This window comes from Ursus americanus, chromosome 1, assembly GCF_024610735.1.
Source record: "Ursus americanus isolate L20-20 chromosome 1, mUrsAme1.1.p, whole genome shotgun sequence".
Classification (NCBI taxonomy): domain Eukaryota; kingdom Metazoa; phylum Chordata; class Mammalia; order Carnivora; family Ursidae; genus Ursus; species Ursus americanus.
This window is the reverse complement of record NC_142127.1, coordinates 5796597-5820164: the sequence shown is the minus strand read 5'-3', so window position 1 is coordinate 5820164 and position 23568 is coordinate 5796597. Positions and strand designations below refer to the sequence as shown.

Below are 23568 nucleotides of genomic sequence, written 5' to 3'. Positions count from 1 at the left end.
GCGAGGGAATGGAACATTTTTATGACCTCCTACTCTTTGCCTGCAACCTCATCACTGCCTCCCAACCATTCCCCCTTCTGCACACCCTCAAACTTGGGGTACGACTTAGCTCTGGCAAATTTGTTACCAGAGGAGGTGATACTGACCTGAGGAAGAGAAAAAGAGGAAGAATGGTTATGCTATATCTGGACTTTGCTGTAGGAGCATTTGTGATTTTAATTCTTCCAAAATACAGCTCTGCTTCAATCAATCTGCCATCAGTGGGGATATTCTAATTCTTGAAAAGAAGCCCACCAGATTTTTTTTTTAAGATTTTATTTATTTGAGGGAGAGAGAGAGAGAGAGCAAACACAAGTGGGGGGAGGGGCAGCGGGAGAGGGAGAAGCAGACTTCCCGTTGAGCAGGGAGCCAGATGACGTGGGACTTCATCCCAGGACCCTGAGATCATGACCTGAGCAGAAGTCAGACACTTAACCAACTGAGCCACCCAGGTGCCCCAGAAATTTTTTTAAATGCAAATTAGAACAACAATGGATATGATAACCAAATGGGTAGAATTTTTAGAATGGTGTTACCCAGTGCAGAAGAGGGATGTTTCAGAGATGGTGGCTAAATGGCTATAAGGAAAGTCTTCCATGTCTGACAAACAGAGGTTTGTATCCCATTGTCACTGCTAAGGAGGCACATGACTTTTGTTAATCCGCTAAGCTTCCTTAACTTAGTTTGTGAACTATTTAAATGGATCCAGTGTTACTGTGCAGAATACATGAGGTATGTTTGTGAGCACTTAGCCTACTGCCTAAGGCGCGGTGGGGCAGTATGAACTGTAGGCAACTTCTTAATGGATATCAAGGGCCTTGCCCTTTGACACATTAATTAACTTCTGGGGATCTAACCCAAGACGAGGAAACATCTAAACAACTACAACAAATGATTAATGCAAGCATACACTGATAGCAGCATGGTTGGTGAGTGAACCATCAGAAATGTGCTATTGGTTTAAGTTTGTTTGGAGATTGCTGTTTGTTTTCAGAAATGCGGGACTATCATTAACAGACAATGTGGGGACCTAGGGATGTTTTTCCAGACTATGAGGATTTTGGAGTTGAACGATCAACCTGCTCCAGTACTGGGAGCTGTAGTAGGTATATAACCTCCCTATTTGGACACCTTAGTGGAAAATTTGAATTCAGGCAGCCAGTCAAGCTAAGGTGATCCCCCCTGGAAAACTTGGACCAGTTTCCCTCACTTAATGCAAAGAATAATATTCTTCTTCATCTTCCTGATTCTAGCTGATGCACCCTTAGTATTCCCCACCTCTAGGCTTCCGCATGCTACTGAAAATCCTCTTCATAGCTTAAAATCCGACCAATGTCACTTTATTGTTTCTAAGCTTGGATGATAACTTTAGCAAACATAAAGGGACTTTTAAACTCTGCCTCTACTCATCTTTATGGTCTCACTGCCTTCATGGCCCCTGGCCTTCCCTGCCTCACTTAATGCTCAGAAATGACAAGTTCCCTGTAATTTCCAGGAATGCCATTTTGCTAATTTCTCCAAATTTTTGCACGCAACGTGCCACTTGCTGAAAAGGCTAGCCAGCACACTCACTTCTCTCCTTCCCACGTCCTTCCAGGAAAGCATCACCTCCCTTGTGAAACCTTTACCTGTTTAGTTATTTCTTCTACTAGGCTCCCCTGGGAGCTTGTGTCTCTCTCTCTCTCTTGTAGCACCTTCCATGTCATAACAAAGTTTTTTCATGTGTATCTCTCTCTCTTTTTTTTTTTTTTAAAGATTTTATTTATTTGACAGAGAGAGACAGACAGCGAGAGAGGGAACACAAGTAGGGGGAGTGGGAGAAGTAGAAGCAGGCTCCCAGCAGAGGAGCCTGATGTGGGGCTCGATCCCAGAACGCCGGGATCACGCCCTGAGCCGAAGGCAGACGCTTAACGACTGAGCCACCCAGGCGCCCCTCATGTGTATCTCTTTAAACTTTATCCCCTGCTTGGCCCATACTTGGTTTGCTGTACATATTTATTCAATGATAAATGTACTTGTTTTCATAACTGGTTCCTTAGAAAATGTTGATGTTTCCCATCCCGCCCCCTACCCCAACTGGAGTCTTCGATGGCCTTCTCCAAGATAAGAGTTTGATCTGTAAAACAGGAATGGAAACAATCTCGTGGGCATATTCTGAACAAAACTGACATTTTTTTTCCTTTAAGATCTTGCAGCTGAATGTAGAATGATCCTGAAATTAAGGTCCGCTCCAGGTGGTTGTTTATATCAGCTGTCAGATTGCAGAATAAAAAATGGCTTTTATATGTTTGATTTTTATTGTTTTCCAGGGCAATGTCACTTTTTCCTGCTCCGAACCACAAATCGTTCCCATCACATTTGTCAACTCCAGCAGCAGTTATTTGCTGCTGCCCGGCACCCCCCAAATTGATGGGCTCTCAGTGAGTTTCCAGTTTCGAACATGGAACAAGGATGGTCTGCTTCTGTCCACAGAGCTGTCTGAGGGCTCGGGAACCCTGCTGCTGAGCCTGGAGGGTGGAACCGTGAGACTCGTGATTCAGAAAATGACTGAACGCACTGCTGAAATCCTCACAGGTACCGTCTTCTGACAATTGCTAGGTGGTTTCTTGTTCAGCCAAGTCAGCACATGTTTGAGATTCTGACTAAAATGTGCAGAATCCAGCTCTAAGGGATGTGGGATGACCCAGTATACACTAATTTACTCTAAGTTTGAAGATGCAAACTTTAAAAAAAACAACATATATATATATATATATATATATATATATATATATATATATATATATATATATATATTGGCGGGGGAGTAGACAGAAGGGGCAGAGGGAGAAGTAGACTCCTTGCTGAGCAGGGACCCTGACTCAATGTGAGGCTGGATCCCAGCACTCTGAGATCAGGACCTGAGCGGAAGGAAGACACTTAACTGAATGAGCCACACAGGTGCCCCAAGGCAACATTTTTTCAAAAAACAAAACGAAATAAACAACAACAACAACAACAAACCCACCACTGAATTCAGGCATATCTATTAAACTTTGACAAGTCTCGTAATTTCCTTATTCCTCAGCAGACTTGTTTGAAAAGTGAGAATAAGAATTCCTGCCTATATATAGCATAATGTAGACCATTTTCTGAGCTCTTTGTTGGGTCTCAACAGACATATCATATATTACATGGAGTCTTCATCATGCTCGTTCAAGGAAGGTATTTTATAGGTACTTTATAGATGAGGAAGTGAAGAGTCATGGAAGCTAAGTAACTTCCAAAATCCCACATTAATAAGGGATGGAACCACAATTTCATCCTGAATTTGTCTGGCTTTGAAGTCTGTAGTTTTCCTGTATATCAAACACACTACCATGGACCCTTTGCAACCACCAGATTTTATTTCAAGGGAAAATTAGTGAGTTTAAAAAATACTTTTTAGGGGCACCTGGGTAGCTCAGTCAGTTAAGTGTCTGCCTTTGGCTCAGGTCCTGATCTCAGGGTCCTGGGTTCCAGCCCCTCCCTGGGATCTGCTTCTCCCTCTCCCTCTGCCCCTCCCCCACCTTGAGCTCTCTGGTTCTCTCTCTGTCTCAAGTAAATAAATAAAAATATTTAAATTAAAAAATATTTTAAAGTATACTTTAGTATATGGCCTCTAGGTATGGCAAAACTTTTTAAATTGGTCCTTGAATAGCTAATTTTGGAAAGACTTCTATGGCAATATACAGATTTTAATATGTAGCAATACTACAGAACAGATTTATGAAGAAGTCATGTTTTTCAAAACTCTGATTCTTCCATGTGATATTTTTGTAACACGAGTCGGTAGAACTTTCTCCCTCCCTCTCTATTTGTTATTTTACTAGTGTCTCCTGTCCTTCAAGAAGCAGTACTTAGTCAACAAGAACTTACTGAGGTTGGACCATGTGCCAGGCATTATATTAGGGGGTGAGGCATGTTCCTAAGTCAACAAATCATTGGAAAGCCTCCATGGTTCCACAGTCTGAATCAAATACCGCTCCTCTGGGCATCCTGGGCCAATATCCATTCTGGATTACATCACATTTTTTCTTAAATGTCTTCCTTCTCCCACTGTACTGCGAGTTTTGTTACCCAAATAAACTAGAGAAACTTGATTTTAATAGTAAAGAGCATGACTTAATACCCAAGATCAGGCCAGACTGTGGGAGAACCTCATATACCACTTAGTGGAGAAAAAGTCCATTGAATCCCTGGAATAGTAGGAGAGCCTGGGTCTGGAACTTAGGTTCAAAAGATACTGCTTTTCCTTACTATTCTATGGCCCTGAATAAACTTCTTAACTTTGTCTCATATGTAAATGAAACTGTATTAGTTATCTATGGTTGTGTAAAAAACTATAGCAAAATATCGTGGTTGAAAATGTTTATTGTGTCCTAGTTCATAAGTCAGGAATCCAGGGGCACCTTGGCTGGGTATTTCTTGCTTCAATTAAGTTGTTGGTGGGGGCTGCCATCATCTCAAAGTTCAACTCTGGGTAAATCTGCTTCCAAGCTAACCCATATGGCTGTTGGCAGGCCTCAGAAGATCCACTTCCAAGCTTATCCCATGGTCTCTCCAGAAGGCTGCCGCAAGAAATGATAGTACTTTTATCCCAAAATCAAGAAAGAGAAAGAGCACTCAAGACAAAAGCCATAGTCTTTTTATAACCTAACACCAGGAGTGGCATTCCATTCCTTTTACCATGCTTTGTTCAGTAGTAGAAACAAGGAAATAAGTCTAGGACTTCCTCAAGCCAAGGGTATTATACAAAGCTGTGGATATTAGGAGTCATGGATCATCAAGGACCATCTCAGAGTTTACCTAAAACGTGAGATGGAAAAAAAAAAAAGTTCTTACATCAGGAGACTGCCATGATGGTGATTAAACGAGGAATGTACCTAAAATCTTAAGCACCGTATTGAGAAGCTAGTCAGCAAATTCCCTTCCTTTCCATACTGACTCAAAACCTATAGCTAGAAGGGGCCTCCCTCACAGAGTCATAAAAGCTGAGTCAATTTGTGCAGGCATAGGACTTTTATAAAATTTATAAAATTCCCAGTAATGGAGGTAAGTTAATCACTTAGAAACATAATATTTTTCACGTTCAGAGTTATAAAAGTTAGACCTAAGTCCTCCCTATTTGAAGAAGAAAAATGTGAGCTGGCACTAGGCTGTTTCTCTCTCTAATCGGCAAGATGTTTGAGTACAGAGACTTGTAGGCCTCAGGTCAATAATGCAGTTTTAATATAGGATAGGCCCTGGCGGCACTTTGCTCTAAAGCGTCCAGGTGCTGCCTGTATTATTAAGCACATGTCAGTCCATTAAAACACGTTTATAACTGAGAGAGGCTGGTAAAAGCTGCCACGTTGCCCAGCTGCAGAAGGGGAAAAAATCATCCGTTATTTCAGACCTGTCTCTCAAAAAATGAAACAAGTAAAAGGAAGTTTTAAAAATGTGCTGAGTTCCTGAAGTCTGTCTTAGAAAACTCTTGCTTTATTCTTTCCCCAGGAAGAATTTTTGAATTTTGGAAAATTTGAACTTCTCTCATTTTTTCTTTGAAATGGAGCTATGCTTTGTGTCTGCTGGATTTTTTCTGCCTGGGGAAGGTGGGGGAGAGAAGCTAAACAAACAACAAACAAAAAGTCAAACAAAAAGTTTTCTTGTTCTTTACATTTCTGAGGAAACTTGTTTTCAAAGTACTTGAGATCATAGTGGCTTTCTAAGGGATGATAGCCCCGTGTGAGAAAACAGGAGGTAATGGCCATGGTGCCGATGATGCTTGAGGCCCAGTGGGGCTACCCTCAACACATAGTACATTATGGAAAACAGATAGTAGCACACCACATTTCGTTAGTGGGACAGGGAATCCAGATATTTAAAGATTAATTGGACACTAGTTCAGGCGTTTCTAACATCTTGGGTCGAAAAGAGAAAGTAACCCTCATGGAAATGGAGGTGCAGAGATGCCTGGCACATTCACCCCTATTTCCAGAGCTTTGTACAGTGTGCATAACTTTTTGCTTTGGAGGTCAGGGATAGAAGTGCAATCTAAATGATTCCTTAAAGTAGAAAGCATCTGAATTTAGTTCTTCTAGAAGATGAAGTTTCCAGAAGATGAAAGACAGCAGTGTAACTCTTCTCTTATATTTTTCTTTACTTTTTGTTTTTGTCACCTCCTTTCTTGAAAGCCTTAATCATGTGGAGACGAGGAAAAGTTGAGGAAATCCTTTCACTGTAAGTGATGTGAGAGTAGAATCCACAATCATGGTAGATCTCTTGTAGGTCAGACATTGTGTCAGGGCCTGGTCATACAATATTGCAGGGCTAAAACAATTCATGAAACTTATGAAGTGGTCATTATTTTACCAACATGCATAGGATGAAACTGGGAAGGAAAAAATTAAGTTAAAGTGACGAAGATGGTGTTCAACCTCAGGTCTTTCTTTTGGATTCTCAAGTTCGTGGTCTCTATGCTGGAACTTGCTGCCACCCATATTCATATTTTATATTGTAATTCAAATGTGAGGAAACTTTAAAGATTTCCAGACGTATATACAAAAGGCTGTAAAGATAAATAGCTATCTAGTGTCTAAAGTTAGTTCTTCCCAGAACATTTTATTGGGTGGCTCCATTGACAGATTCTTGGGTTAGGTGAGATTTACACAAGATGGTGAGTCCATTGTCTTTAAGACTTCTTATATAGTTTAGCCAAGTTTGCCTGTATAATATTATAAGATAGATAATCCATATGTATATATCAATTTACAAACACACACACACACACACACACACACACACACACACACACACCAGTATTCATTAAGTACACAAGACATAAATCCTTAGTGCCAATTCCTTAGTAAGATTAACATCTAAGTACTAAGGGTACTAAGCATCATGAAGTACTACTAAGAGTCTATCTGCTTACAAAGGTTTTGTCCTGAATTATACAGCCTTTCCCATTCTGATCACCCCATGCTCCAAACCCCACATGGAAATCTTGGGGCTGCCCTGGAACAGAGAGGATACCTTCAAGGTGTCCTGCTGCACAGTGAGACTTCCTATTTCTCCTTTCAGGAATCAGAAAAGATATATAGGCAAATCTTAAATAAATGAACAAACACCTGGACTTTCTACTTTATGCATTTCAAGCTCTCAGTTCTTTATTACATTTCATGAGGTGCCATGCGTCACAGAGACTACTCTATCTCTCAAGTCCACACCTGTTCATTGAGCAGTAGATACTCTGTTCTATTTTTTAATGTTGGAAACGGATGCCGTTTTAAAGACTCTTAGAGAGATGTTGAGAATGGAGATTGGTATTGTCCAAACTTATCTGAATTACTAGGAAAACAGGGAAATGTATAAAGGTAAAGAATACCACCTGGTCTGTTTCTTTGGAGAATCAGGGAAGAGCATTTTTAATTTTGCATGAAACATTAAATAATCTACAGAAAAAGCTGGTATCACTATAATTATTTTAAATGTGATCTGAAATTTCAATGTTATTTTATTTTTCTGATGGGAGAATGCTGAGAATGAGAATAGGAAGAAAGAGGTCCGGGGGCTTTAGTCATTAAAGTTTGAGATCTTCTTTTTCTACTATGATGCTTCTTGAAGTGTCAACTCCACACTGAAAAGTGAGCCTGGGCAATGAGCTTGAACTCAGGCTTTGGCATTCAGGGCTCCAGTTTACCTGGGCTCTGCATAGATGTGGAATGTAGTAACTCTTGTTCTGTTAGACCTCATTGTCCTGTTCTGCTAAAGGAGAGACTTGGTGTAAAATTAGTAAAATCCCTTCTAGTCCTTTATATGAGTTCCTGAAAAACAACAGAGGTCAACTCTTTTCCTTATTATATTCAAGGAAATCATCAATCCAAGAGTCTTCTTTTGAAAATAGGGTAAATGGCCTTCATTGGGGGCATATAGGGCCAAGTCCCCTGTCAGAGATCATGTTTCTCAACTCCCAAAATTGTACATTTTGTGAAGTAGGAAAGGTGAACTAGCCTTTGTAATACAATGATTTTTGTGAATGAGGCTTGGATGTCCCAGAAAGGTCATGCATGTGACTCTCAGTGACATGTATAGTTAGGAGCCAAAGATCTCAATATGAGAAGTTGTTTTTGGGGGAACTTCTTTAAACTGAACTAGAATAGAGAGTGTGTGTGTGTGTGTGTGTGTGTGTGTGTGTGTGTTGGTAAGGGGGTGATCAGAGTGTATAGCGTTCTTCAAACTCTGTTAAGAGAGGAACAGTTGTAGGTACTGGAGCTATTACAGGTAGAGAGGAAGCAAGACAGATACATGACAAGAATCTTTGCATATGGGATGGGCTTTCTTATAGTTGAAGGTTGCTTGTTTTGTTGTAATATGTTTATGTGACTTCAGAAAGTAGAATAAGCACCAGTAAAGTCAAATGGCATAAGGACAAGTTTTGACTTTCCATTAGAGAAATAATCTATCCACAGCTTTCCATGGTATCACTAGAGGCATCAAACTCAGAGTGGAATTTTCAGGATTAAGGAATGAGTGGAACCTGGGAGATGGAAGAGGAAGTCTCCAGGCTGAGAGATGTCAACCTAACAGCTGGGCACCACTGAATGATTACAAGTTGGGAAGATGGAAACTAAAGAACCAGTCCATAGGCACAGAACAGAATTCTTGGGCAAGAGGAGATATAATTAGCAAAGATCCAGAAATCAACCAGATGCCATTGAAATATTTTCAGTTAAGACCAAGAGCTTGTTGAAGAGGCACTCCAGGCTTTCCCCATTTAATTCCTAGATACAGGCAACTGTGTTCATCATATTTCCTCAACCACCTTACAACTTTCAGTGTTTCTAGATACTGGCTTGAATAGGAAGAATTCTAGAAAGGGCATTCCCAAAATACCAATTAACTGATCCATTCTAATCAGTTAACCATTTTCCATACTTAGGAGACTTCTGTGACTGAAGATAAGATGAAATTTTAGTGGTATAACCTTAGGTCAGCAGCCATGATGGATGTTTATTTGATCATTATTTAACATTGACTGTTTAAATTAAAAAAGTCCTAGAACTATGGTCAACACCATCCTGCTTATCGTTCAGAATGCATCTCAATTGATATTTTCTCAAGAAACCTTCCCAAAGCCAGCCAGATGCCCCATCACCCAGCCTTTTAGCTCTTCTCCGATGTAGCATTTGTGCTAAGGATACGTGTATGTGTGTGCATTAGTTTGCTGCAGCTACTGTAGGCAGACACCACAGACTAGGTGACTTAGGAATTTATGTTCGTATGGTTCATGAGGCCTAATATTCTCTTCTTGTAAGGACACCAGTCATATTGGATATGGGCCCACTCATATAACCTAATTTACCTCCATTATCTCTTTAAAGGTCCTTGTCTCCAAATACAGACTCATTCTCAGGTACTGAAAGTAAGGACCTCAGCCTATAAATTTTGGGGAGCACCATTCAGCCTATAAAAATGTCTATTAATTAGTTGTTCATTGCTCCCCTGACTGCTACAGTGTAAAGTTTCATGGGAACAAGAGCACTGTCTTGTTCATCACTATTTGCCCAAGGCCTAGTATAACACCTTGCTAATAACAGGTTTTTGATAGTTATTTGCCCAATGTATAAGCAACTGTCTAAATGAATAAACCAGGTAGAGTCAACCTCCAAAATAATTCAGAAGGATGTAATTTTAACAGTGAAAGAAGAGTTAATAGTGATTTTTTAACAAACATTCATGTTATCACAATTATATTCTGCATAATGTGTCAAAACCAGGGATGAGATACACTCAGGGGAAGTACTAATTAGATAAAGGCCAGTGGAACTCCCAGAGGTGGAGAGATGCCTGGGAGAGCTGCATCATGTGGGGTGGAAGTGCTCACCCTGATTAATACTTGTGGCCAGATGGTTTTAGGCTACAGCCCTGCAATTAACAGAGCTGCTCCCCAAATATTGCCCTTTTCCATACAAGCGTTTGTATCTAGCCACCATCTGCACATCAAGTAAACATGATAACTTTGTGAACTTCGTCCTCTGCTTCAATTAAGTTGTCATTAATGCCTCTGTATTTCAGCTAAGATAATGTTGATGAGAAAATCCCATTACTGAGGGCAAATACATAAATAGCCACAGGGCTATGACTGTCACAACAAGCTGTCTGCTGAGCACAGAGTTCAAGTTTCAGAAGACAGAAATATGATGAGGCATTCCACTTTATGGGAAACTGAGAAATTCAATTGCCTGAGCTTCAAGATATCCCGTAAAGGTTGGGAATGTTTACCAAAGCAGTGATCTCTTGGGCATCTGCAGCTTTTTCAATTCCGAGTAATGACAGTAGAGTCAATTTATTTCTTAACTTACTCTTCTTTCTTCACCACTCATTCAAAAGAGGAACTGAGGGAGCTCAATTTTTATTACTACATTGGAACACTCTAATAATCAAACCTGATCTCACTTCCTTTGCTCTTTCCTATTTTCTGCTTTGATAATTCTCTCATATAATTTACCTTGCCTCCGTTTAATTCAGGAAGGTTTTGAAGTATCTACTCTCTACTGGCGCTATACTCAGACCTGAGGATGGAGGCATTGCCCACCAGAAGCTCTTAGGCACAGTTGGAAGGAATGGTCTTGAGGTATTTGTAATGCGAGAAGACACATGCTCAGGATAGGGGAGAATGGAGAAGAGTAACCTGGGTGAGTGAGAAAGGAAAGGCTTTCAGGGGCAGGGACAACACAGCTTGGTTTTGGAGGATTGATAGAATTTGGTCAAATAAAGAGGGAAGGAAAGGATGTTCCAATCAGAGGAGAGAAGTAGGAGATTTAGAGGTGTAAGAATCCACAGGTGCCTCAGAATATCTGGGTCACAGAGGGCAAAGGAGGACAGACAGAATATAAAGCAGCATTCTGTAAAGGGACATCTGAGTTTGGGCTGTATCCTGAAGGTGATAGAAAAATATCTGTCTCTGGAGTTCAGCTCAATTTTTACCATGTAGATTTTTGAGCTGAGCTTTCAAGCCCATGTCAGGGAAAAAGGGGTGTAACCATCAACCACAAATCCATCACATTTCCTCTCTGACTCTAGTGGATGGCAAACCCAGATGTTTTCCTTGCATACCCTGACCAAGGGTTTTCAAGATCCAGGTTACCCTGACATATGCACTAGGATTTAGCAACTAGGAAAGGTTTAACCTATGATTTATGGCCCATGCACCAAGGAGACCCTGCTGCTGACAGTTGGCAGTGGAGATTCAGCTGGTGAGATGCTCAATCAATCAATGAGCATTTGGAGAGGATGCTGCCCTGTTGATGCTGAGGGGGATACCAAAACAAGACTGAGACTCTGACCCCCAGGAACTTGTAATCTCATTGGGGAGATGAGACTTGCAGTGATCCATTGTTAATTAATGGTAAAAAGCAGTAAATTATATGAACTAAATGCAGGTATTATAGGAATTTGGAATGGGAAATGACTATATTGGTCTGGTCAAGATAAATCTGCTTTTCTCATTTCTTGATTTATTAACTGATTCACTCAATCATTTGGCACTTGTTATATGCCCTGCACTGTGCTAAATAGAAGATCTAGTAACTGTGATAGAAAACTTAAAAAAAAAAAAAGTATGCTTCCTAAGGCACCTGGGTGGCTCATTTGGTTAAGTGTCCGACTCTTAATTTCAGCTCAGGTCATGATCTGGTCTCAGGATCCTGAGATCCAGCCCAGCATTAGGCTCCGTGCTCAGTGGGGAGTTTACTTGGGATTCTTTCCCTCTCCCTCTGCTCCTCCTCCTCCTCCTCTCTCTCTCAAATAGATAATAAATAAATAAATAAACAAACAAAAAATACATAAGTGCATCCTTAAAAAAACATATGCTTCCTGTCCCTACAGTTGAGGAGAAGAAGCTCTAGGACAAATACTGGGTATTGGAAGATAGGGAGATGGACTTATATTGGAGAGTTAGGTAAGTGTATTCACTTGGATCATAATGAATGCACTAACCTAGCTACAGTAGGGAATTTGTGTAGAAATATTGGGAAATGAGACTGAGAGGACAGATGGAGACTTGATTATAGAAGGCATAGATTGTCAAGCTAAGCAGTTGGGAGATTCGTTCTCTGGACTCCATGACCCACTAGAAAGACATTTGCTGTGAGGTGTTACTTACACAGTTCAGTCTAGCAAGCTTTCCTGTACCAGAAAGAAGTCAAAGGCTGGGAAAAGAGGGAGGCCATCATAAAATTTCCCAGCTGTAGTGATAAAGTATAGAATAAAGGCTAGAGAGGGAATTTGAAGAAAAATTTGAATTCAGTCTACTATATAGGGAAGGGTTAATAAAATTTCATAATTGATGGACAAACGGTATCCAAGAAAAACAGAACACAGAATCTAAATTGTAGCATAATGGTACTAATAATTGTAATATACTCTTTTATGATGTGATTGATATTTTAAGACTGCTTTATTCAATTATTTATGCATTCCCCACTTTGTTCTCACAAAAATTGAAACTACCTTTGAACTATTAAGTAAAGGTAGACATGACAGGATGTGGAAAAAATAGCTGAATTAGGTTTTCTGGAAAAGATAAAGCCTAGAAACTTCCAAGTCAAGCCAGGTAATTCTGTCTCTATTTTACAGATGAGGAAGCAGGTTTAGAGAGATTAAGAAATCTGTCTAAATTCCTGGAAATTATAACTGGCAGGGCCTTGAGCAAGGGGTAACAGGTGAATAAAGGCTTCAAGGAAATCTGTGACAAGTTATTTCCAGGGTTGGAAATAGAGTCTTTGGGGACTCTGCTCTGGCCTGGGCTGATTCTCTGCATGTTGACATGTGGCTGTTAACAGCTTAGGCTTAGAGGTCCTTGGATAGACCCTCTGTTTCAAACGTTCTGTATTCAAACCATCAAGAGAGACACTGAAATTAGATGAAAACTAAAATGCAAATACCTGTTCGGTATTTAAGGACAAGAGAAATACAGAAAGAAAGCAGAGTTGAGAGAGAGCACCAAGGCTCGGTAGCCTCCTAAACTATTTAACACGTCATTCTTAACCAACGGAGATTCCCCATCTGCCCGTCCCAGCCTCCCATTCCCTCAGACTCACCCAAGGTACTTTTGTCAGTATCTGGAGACAACTTTGGTGCTGGGATTAGGGGGCTGTTACTGGATCTAGTGAGTCAGGGGTAGGGCTAAACATTTTACACAAGAGGCATAATGCATAACACACTATGCCCAGTAAAGCATTATATGGTCCAAATTATCAAGTGCCAGTGTTGAGGGACTCTTTTTCAAGGAACACCTTACTTCTATAAAAATTTTAAGCCTTTCAGGATATTACTTAACTGCTCTGAATCTCGGTTCCAACAAATGTGAACTATAAGCTGCTGTGAAGTTCTCATTACAAAAAGTATTTAAAGAGACATATTAAGGGATGCCTGGGTGGTGCAGTTGGTTAAGCATCCAACACTTGGTATCAGTTCAGGTCATGATCTCAGAGTCTGGAGATCGAGCCCCGCGATGGGCTCCGTGCTCAGCGAGGAGTCTGCTTGAAATTCTACCTCTCCCTCTGCTCTTCCCTCTCTCTCTCTTTCTCTCTCTCAAATAAATAAATAAATCTTTAAAAATAAAAAAAAAATAAAAAGACATATTAAATACTCAATAATATCACTTATCTGGAAAAATAAAATCAAAGTAATTACAATTGGCTGGAATTCCAAGTTAGATCTAAGTAGACATTCTAAGAAACAGAAGTTGAATTATATTTTAATTCTTAGAAGCTAGAAGATCCACCAAAGGCCAGGACCAAAGTTTCAACTGAGTATTGTCAAAATGTAAGTTTCCTTGTGAGAAGATGAACCAGCCACTTTGAAAACACTCTGGCAGTTCCTCCAAAGATGAGCTATGAAGTTACATATGACCCAGCACTTCTAATCCAAGATGCACACCTAAGAAAATTGAAAGCTTAGTTCTACACAGAAATTTGCACATGTGTTCACAGAAGCATTATTTTTAATACCCCCAAAATGGGAACAACCCAGATGTACATCAACTGGTGAATGGATAAATAAAATGTGATATAGCCATACAATGGAGTATCATTCAGGTATAAAAATATCCTGATACAAGCTGCAGGGCAGGATGAACCTTGAAAATGTTCTAAGCGAAAGAAGCCAATCACAAAAAGGAGCCTAGTGTATGATTTCATGTATAGGAAGTTCCCAGGACAGGGAAATCCATACAGACAGAAAGCAGACTAGTGGTTGACTAAGGCAGGAGGTGAGGGGGTGAGATTAGGGAGATGATGGCTACATGTTACAGTGTTTCTTTTTGGGGTTATGAAATGCTTTTAAATTAATTGTGTTGATGGTTGCCTAACTCTGTGAATATACTGAAAACCATTAAATTGTGCGTTTTAGATAAATGAATTGTATGGTGTGTGAATTTTATCTCAATCAATTTTTCCAAAAATACAAATAATGAAACACAAAGTTGAATTCAATGGCAGAAAGTAGAGTTTTGCAGAAGTAATTGGCCATCAGTTCCTGGAGTAGGGCAGGGCTGGCTTTGGAGGGGTGGAGAACAGGAGCTCAGCCTGGGTCCCCAACACCACCCCTTCAATTCTGGTCCCAACTCTAGTAGCCATGTGAACCTGGGTAGGCTCTCTGACTTTTCGTTTTAGCGTCTATAGCATAAGGACAATAAAACTTGGCCTCCTGGACCATTGTGAGAGTTACGAATTACACATTTAAAATGCCTGGCACATCACAGATATTCGATATGCTTAGCGTGCATTATTAGCTATTTTTACAATGGGCCTGTGTTTCAAAAGTTCATTTACAAGTTGTTGCAAAGATGGAAACTGTTTGTTTGTTTGTTTGTTTGGGGTTTTTTTAATGGAGAAAAACTTTTAAGTCTTGGTTTAGATCCTGAGCAAAGCACAGAGCAACTTCTTTAACCCTCTGTGTAAAGGACCTTTTATAGGACTGCCTTAGGCAGAATTCAGGGAACTGGGACCAGCTGCTTTAATCCATGAGGGCAAGAAGTGGGAAAATATTTACTATCCCTTATCTCAACTTAAACGGTTTGTTAGTCTTAAAAAAATAATCATTAAAGTTGTACATTTTGTTTTTAGAAACTTTGAAAATTCCAGTGCTCTCTATAAGAAAAAACAAAACAAAACAAAACTAATCATTCCAGGTCATTCTAGTATTTTCTCTTTGTAGTAATTTTTAACAAAATGGAAGCCATAACCACATTTAGTATTTAGCCTGAGTTTTTCATTTATCAGGATATTGCTTGCATTCTTGAACTTTATAATTTTTAATGATTCTATTATGTTTCATATTATTAAGTATACCATGTTTGATTTAGCTAACCTGGAAATATTGGTAGTTGTGAATTTTTGCTCTTAGAAATAATGGCATCATGAACTCTTTTCACTGTAAATCTTGGCTGCAGCTCTTAAACTATTTTAGGATTAATTCTTTGGAATAAAATTTATGGGAAATGAAGTATGGTATTTTTAGGACATTTTTTTTTGATGTTGATTGGTATTTTGCCTTCCAGAAAGAATGCACAAACTTAGGTTGCCACCAACAACATATGAAATTGCCTGTTTCTCTCTTTATTCACTAACTTGGTATATTGGTTTTTATTCTTTGTCTGTCTGGAAGATGGCAAATATTATTTTACATCACTTATGGGTCAGAAAATTTATATTCGTCATCATCCAACAATCTTTCCAGAATCTAAATCCCACATTTTAAGCCCGGTCTCCTAAACCATATGAATGCTTAGAACTCCAAAGTGGCCCTAATTACATCATTCTATCTCCAGGGGCTTTTTCCCATCAGGTGTTCCTGGCCTCAAAGCTTTGCTTTCCCATTCTCTCCACTGAAAACTTCTATTCTTTCAGAACTTTTGTCTCAGGGACGTTTTGGGAGGAAAGCAACCCAATGGAATTGATTTTCCCTAATTTCTGAATAATTAATAGCACTTAAGCCTGTACCTTTAAAAAGAGAATTCTTAGAAACTAAACCTTGAAGAACCTCTAGCACTGTTATTTCGTCATATATATGACACATATGACGTATATGACATATATATATATCGCTATTAACAGAATGAAGTGGGAAGGAGGACCCAGGCAGAAAGATTTTTAGAAGGAAATATGTCACTTTGCTCGCCTTGGAGTCTGTTCCCAGCTCAGCTCCTCAGCCTTGTTTTTTTCCCAGCTTCTTTTCTTCCTCTTCGGAAACCTCAAATGGTGTACTTCTTAACTCAGGCTGCACAGCGGACTCTCTGGGGATGTTTGAAACTTCCAAGGCCTGGGGCCACCCTGAAGCCTGCCTTAATTAACCTGGTGTGGGGCCCAGGGACCTGTCTTTTCAGAAGCTCCCCAGGTGCTCTCTTTGTGTGGTCAGCATCAGGAACTACTGCCCTAATAATTGTCTTCAGAAGAGTGAAGATTTCATACAGGTTCCCCCTGCAGGGACTCAGGACCATGGAGGAAAAGATCTAAAAGATCAAACCTGAAGGAAAAGCAGACCAAAAAAAAAAAAAAAAAAAAAAGAAAGAAAGAAAGAAAGAAAGAAAGAAAGAAAGAAAGAAATTAAAGAAAAAAGGAAAAAGAAAACAAACAACCAAGCAAACTGTCATAAATAACAATGTTACAGAGAGCAACTTGGATAGTGATGTGGGAAGGGGAGGGGCCCCATTATCTGAACACAAAGGCCTGTGCTCTGGCCCTGCCATTCACATGGATCAGATCTCTTCCTTTAGGCCACTTTCATCTGTAAAAGGAGAGGATGTGTCTCTGATTAGGTGGGACTCTCCCCATGGCCTCTGTTTCCTTCTTCCTTACTGTAGCCCTGATGCTTAGCAGGGCACTGGGCCCTTAAGGGCTACTTTTTACATCCTCCAAGTTGAATTAGTTACTGACTCCTTTTCAGCTCTAACAGTCTATAGTTTGTCTGCAGATGCAGTCTCCTATGTTATGCAAATGTATTTCAATCAGTATGCAAATGAGAGTAAAAAGAAATAAAGACCTACAGCTGGGTATGCCCCCCAAATGCCCCTGCCAGAAGTCAAATGTTCATCACCAGGAAACACCTGACAGAGCCTCTACCTCATTAGCAGAGTCCCTGTGGTTAGGACCCAAACTCTGGCTTTTGGGAGGAAGTAAGTCCGCCAGGTTGAGCAGCCCCTGGGTTCACCCCAAGCAGATGTTCAGGGCTGCAGCGAAGACTGCTAGGGAGCTGGCTGGAAATGCAGGAGGGTCCCTTACATCTGGCCTGTTGTGAGCAGATGGGGCACAGCTGCCCTGGTGCAACGCAGCTGGGCCCCCAGCCTGGTGCTGTGCTTCTCCCTGGGCAGCTTCTCCAACCATCTGAGGGCTCAGGGGCACAAGCTCTTCAGTAGCTGTTCTGAGAAGCCCTGCAGACCTCGGCTCTGATTTTCAGTGCTTGCTTCCCAGCTGGTTTCTTAGGGACTGCTCCAGTAGACTCTACCAAGTCTGATCTCTTTTACCTCCAGGAATAGCTCTTAATCCATCCCTTGCTCTCCATTTGCACTGCTGCTACTTTGGCTGAGACTCTCATCATTCTGTCTCTTGGGGCCAGTGCAAGCAGTAAGCCCATCAGTTGTGCTCCCAGCCTTAATTCCTCCCAGCTGTCCTCTGGCACCGGAGTCTTTGGATATGTACCTCCAGCCAGGTAGTTCCCATGCTAAGGACCCCTCATGGATTCGCATTATTCTAAAGCAGTGATTTTCATTCCTGGCTATACATTAGAATCACCCAGGAGCTTTTAAAAAATTCAGATGTCTAGGGTCCCATCCCCAAAGGTTCTGATGGAATTGGCTTGACTAAAGCACTCTCCAGAATCATTTATACAAGGAAATTGTAGAAACCCATTCCTTAGTTTGGCATGCCAGGCCCCTGGGTGATTTGATCCTTTCTCACATGCCTACCTATCGTTGTCTTCTGCTTCTCATTCTAGACCTTTGCTTTTTTGTACAGTCTCTCTGTCTCCTGTACTCTTGCTAAATGAATAGAGAGTTCTTGTGTATTTTTCAGAACTTCCCTGAACTGTCACCATCTCTGCTGCGAAGCCTTTTTGGGATCCTCACATGCCATTACTTACGCTTTCTTTCTTCTCTGCTCCCATATTGCTGCACCACCCAAAATTGCAAGTGTTGTTCTTTGCTTGCTTCGTGATTTATCCCACTACCCTGAACTCAAAGGACAGTATTTTTTTTTTCTTTTAAAGGTTTTATTTATTTATTGACAGAGAGAGAGAGACAGCCAGCGAGAGAGGGAACACAAGCACGGGGAGTGGGAGAGGAAGATGCAGGCTCCCAGTGGAGGAGCCCGACATGGGGCTCGATCCCAGGATCCCAGGATCACGCCCTGAGCCGAGGCTCAGCGACTGAGCCACCCAGGCGCCCCATCAAAGGACAGTATTCTAATCCTTATTCCATACATCTCTTCCATTTAACGAGAGACTATAGACACCATGTGATGTTTCTCTCCACACTTCCAGATGGGAGGGACCATTTTGCAGTTGTTATTCTGTCCATTTGTTTTAGCTGACATCATTGTCTACTTATGACGTGACATGAACTGTTCTACGTGCACTACCATTTTAACACTGTATAATTCTTACAATGGCATATACGTACAATCATTTCCCCCATTTTGCAGGGAAGAAAACTGAGGCAATAAAAGTAGGAAGGTCACTCAACACATAACAGGGCACAACAGATGTCTACTGAGTGAAAACATGTGTGGCAATGTGCTTTTGTCACAGACACATTTTTGGGACTGGACTGGTGAATTAGACTTGTTTCCTTCAGCAAGCACATGGCACTGACAGTCTTAATAGATGATACACTTTGTAGAAGGAAATAGTCCCAATCTTCATTACTAATTCCCAGATCCGTTTTCTCAGTCAGATAGGCCAGCAGGGTAGTATGCACCAAAGACATCTGGGGCATGAGAACAAGGGAGGATTTAACACGTAATAGACACCTATTACGGGGCACCTGGGTGGCTCAGTCAGGTAAGCATCCGACTCTCGGGTTCAGCTCAGGTCATGATCTCAGGGCATGGGATCAGAGCCTCCGTTCTCAGTAAGGACTATGCTTCAGATTTTTTCTCCCTCCCTTTCTGCCCCTCTAAGCTCTCTCTCTCTCTTTCTCAAAAATAAATAAACAAACAAATAAATAAATTCTTAAAACAAAACAAAACAAAACAAAACAAAACACACCTACTATGCCTGCAACTGTCCTAGGAACTTCCCTGCCTGATCTCAATTGATCTTTCAATGATGACACAGAGTCGGAATTATGATCTTTGCTGATGATAAAGCCAGAGTTCAGGGAAGGTAGGTAATTCAGCCAGTGTCACCTAATTAATTAAGGAAAAATGTTGGGATTGAACTAGTCTGTTACTTCTCTTAGATGGGAGGCTGCCTCTGCCTGGCACGTCATTAGAATTTACTATTCATCTACTTTTGCCTTTAAAAACAGTTTAATTTTCCCTAAAAAAGGCAGATAAGGCATTTGTGGAAAACTGTGAGAAAACTAAAGTCGCCTATAACCCAACCACCCAGAGATGAAATCACCATGGACATTTTGAAGTTTTTTTTTTTCTTTCTTTCAACCTTTTACTCCAAATTTATATCAAGAGGTCAATTCATATGGCCACGCCTTTGGTTGTAGTACACAAACAAGTGTGTGCTTTCCCTTTTGTTTTGACACCAAAGGTATCAGATGTGGTTCAGCCACTTTGAAAATAATAGAATTAAAGTGGTAAACAGAGGAAGAAAGGTGAAGTTTATGGAAATGCTGGGGTTGTGGTTTAAGCACTGGGAGACATGGGGAGTGCGCTGAGGATGCAGGGGGAGCGCAGCAGGTAAGGAGGATGAGCCCCTCTTGCTCCAGACCTCCCCACTCAATCATCCCTATGCTTGCCTTTCCTGTTTCTTTTGCAGGCAACAGCTTGAATGATGGCTTGTGGCATTCAGTTAGCATCAACGCCAGAAGGGACCGGATCACTCTCTCTCTGGATAATGATGCAGTTTCCCCGGCCCAGGACACCACCCGCGTGCAGATTTATTCTGGAAACAGCTACTACTTTGGAGGTAAATTCCCCAGCTCTTGAAAATAAAGGAGGGAGGGCGAATGCAATGAACAATTATTTCACCCTGATGATTTTTTTTTGTCAATTAGACCATTCACACTTGCACACACCTGCACACACACACACGGGTACCCACTCCCAAGTACAAAATAATGAGAAGCAAACTCTCTGACAGCTGTGCAAATATAAACTATCTAGGTCAGTACAGAGGGGAAAAAAAAGAAGAAAAAGAAAAAAAAAAAACTTTAGCTATAAGAGCCGGTGTTACATAACATGTCCAAAGGAGATTTTTGTAGCCATGCCAAGCTCTGTGATCACATTGGGAAGGAGAAAGTCAGCTGAAAACTTGGAGAATATGTACCAACAGTCAGCAGTACGTGAAAAAGGAAAAATCCAGGTGGGAAAACATAACCCGCATGCTCAGCTGTCTGGGCTATTCCTCTGCTGCTTTACTGTCTGAATCCCCTATCTGTTCCTTCCTTCCCAACATCCCTGCAGGCCATGTCCATGGAGTGGGGCTCTAAATATGGGGAAGGTCTAGAAGTCTCATGAGCTTGTAGCTCCACATGGAGCAGACAGTACAGATCCAGCTCTCTCCATTGCAAGGTGAATCCTAGGGACCTTCCCAATGATGAAAACACAGGGCAAACTGGAAAGGATGAAAAATACATGATTAGGAATTCACTACATTTTTATGGATGCATGTGCATTTGTATTTAGTTTTTTTGAGGCATTTCTTGCATTAAAAATATTAGATTCTAATTTCCTAGTCACCTTTTTGCATCAGAGAAACATCTCTGAGAGTACTCTGTATCGCTGGCTGACCTTGAGCAAGACACTGATGGTCCCTGAACTTCCTTATCTAGGACATGGAGAAGCAAAGCCAAATTGCTGGAAAACTTCAGTAAGGTCAGGGTTTAAGTGTGTAGCCCAGTGCTTCTCAGGCAAGGAATGGACAAACTGGCTTCGACTTTTCCAAATATGGGCATGGACTAGACCTTTTCAGGTTACTACTTCTTTTTCCATTAGGAAACTGAAGGGAAGTATTGTGTAAAATTATAAAGTGCGGTCTCTCAAATAGAATTTTCAAATTACTTCTTTCATGTCACGACATGTGGTTAAGCTTTGAAATACAAAATGGGCTTTGCACAGATGTAGCATATGTATCGGGGCATCCAGCATAGAGCAATGTTTTTTATTTTAAGGCCCCAGGAAGGGCCTCTGTCCTTCATTCTAAACCTTCTCCATGTATGCAAGGACAATGGATTCCTCCAAGAGGAGAACTTCCATTCGCTGTAAATGGTTTATGGGTCTTACCTCATTTAATTCATGTGGTAACTTTGTGAGGTAGACAATTTTAGGCCCATTTCACAGATAATAAGACTGGTGTTTGCTGAGATGAAATCATTTGTGTAAATATTAGAACCGGGATTCACCCCCAAGTCTGTGTTCACAACTCGCTAGATTGGGACAGCAAAGGAATGCTAGCGAATGTAGCATAGAGGCTGCAGAAGAAGGGTCTTGGGGGCCCCGAAGGCACATTTCACAGACTGCACAATTTTTGCATCACATGCAGTGTTTCACCAACGAAGAGAGAGAAGCATTCTTGTGCTTATTTCTGGGGAAATCAATGTTCAATAATGGTGGCATCCGAAATGCCTCAAAGGGAAAATGTTTGCCTTCCTCAAGTTTAGGGGGCACTGGGTTTAGAAGGTGAAGATTTATCTGTGATTTAAACAGTATTTAAAGAAGCGTCCCACATGTAGACTGTAAACTTAAGGAAGGTGAAAAATGAGTTTGAGTAATAATAGTTAAGTTACATAAATTCTCTCTACAGCTTCAATTAGAACTTGTAGCATCTCTCCTCATTTTATAGTGTGCCTATGAGTTGTTAACCAGCTGCTAGGCTGAACCCAGCAGTGACTGTCTGTTAGAAATGGCTGAAATAATTCCCAATTATTTATGGGTTATTGCCATATTTTCGAGCTTGCATTCCCATATGCTCCGAACCTATTAAAACCATCGGGATGGAGTTTATAAAGAGCACAAGCACTCATATACCTATGTTGCTCTGTACCTGTCTTAATGAGAAGCAGATATGTCCTGGCTGCAAGCTATGCTAAATCAGTGTAAGACAGTCTTTTTTTTTTTTTTTTAAGAGCACTCTTTAAAAAGGTATGATGTTAACCTTTCACATGTGCTGTTACAGCCCTATAACTATGTGCATTTAAACCCTTAGTTCTTTTGGCGCCGGGATTTGCTTTGCACAACTCTTCAAAATTCCAGTTATGTTCCTATGTGTACCTTTCTCAGGACAAAGCCTGTTAATGCTAACAATTAACCAGACAATTACTCTGCCACCATCCTTACCCAGAGCATAATTTCCTTTGAAAGTGTAATTCAGAACTGAATTGTGCATTTCGAGCGTGTTTTGAGACAGAACCAAAATTCCCAAGTAGTTATAATATGTTGCCTTCTTGAGATGAGTGACGTATACCACGCAACGGAATGGTGGATAGCTTACCAATAGGCCAAAAGAAATAGGAATGAGATAAATGTTATAGTACTGGTATTCCCTTTAACAGATTTTGTTTTCTGTTCTGTATAGAGATTGAGTATGCCCCATTTTGTACCAGTTTCGTCCCTTCTCTGAGAATGCTAGGATTTACAACAAAAATGCGTGCACTGCTGTGAATGAAAAAGCCCTGAAATAATTAGACCTCCAGGTCCTCCGTCAATAGGTAGCCAAAGCAATGACTGATCATTTCAGTATTCTTCATTTTTTTTCTCTGTCCCACAGGGTGCCCTGACAATCTCACCGATTCCCAATGTTTAAATCCCATTAAGGCTTTCCAAGGCTGCATGAGGCTCATCTTTATTGATAACCAGCCCAAGGACCTCATTTCAGTTCAGCAAGGTTCCCTGGGGAATTTTAGTGATTTACACATTGATCTGTGTAGCATCAAAGACAGGTAATTATTGTCTCTTCTATGTTCTCCCACCCCCTTCCCATTCTCACTGTTCTAAATATGAGTTTCTTTAAGCAAAATTCTAATCCACTGACATTAGCCACATTAGATATAATTGAGTCGCCTAATGGAAAATATTTCTGAAAGGATTTCAGGCCCAGAGAAAAATGGTTTAAATTAGTTGAGTCTCTCTTCATGTTGACTTGCAGTAAATGGGATATGCAAATTAAATCAAAATACAAATTTGTGACAGGATTAAAATTTTATGCATAAACAACATTTGATTACTTTGAAGTTAAGAGTAAAGCATAAAAGAGGGAGGGATTACTTCTCTCCTAAGCCATTTTATTCTCTTCTGCAGTGAGCATCCTTTCTGATGGGGGCAGATGAGCGTCAGGTTCTCACGGTCTAGACCAGAG

General features: G+C 40.7%; 1 protein-coding gene across 1 annotated transcript in view; it reads left to right on the top strand.

Annotated features, from left to right (window-relative positions):
• The window catches only part of CNTNAP5 (contactin associated protein family member 5), a 773827-nt gene that overhangs the window by 404646 nt on the left and 345613 nt on the right, over positions 1-23568 (top strand). The window contains exons 8-10 of the mRNA XM_087853915.1: positions 2349-2613; positions 20032-20181; positions 22981-23152. Of these exons, the coding sequence (XP_087710041.1) occupies positions 2349-2613; positions 20032-20181; positions 22981-23152 (587 nt within the window). The remainder of the gene's footprint in view (positions 1-2348; positions 2614-20031; positions 20182-22980; positions 23153-23568) is intronic.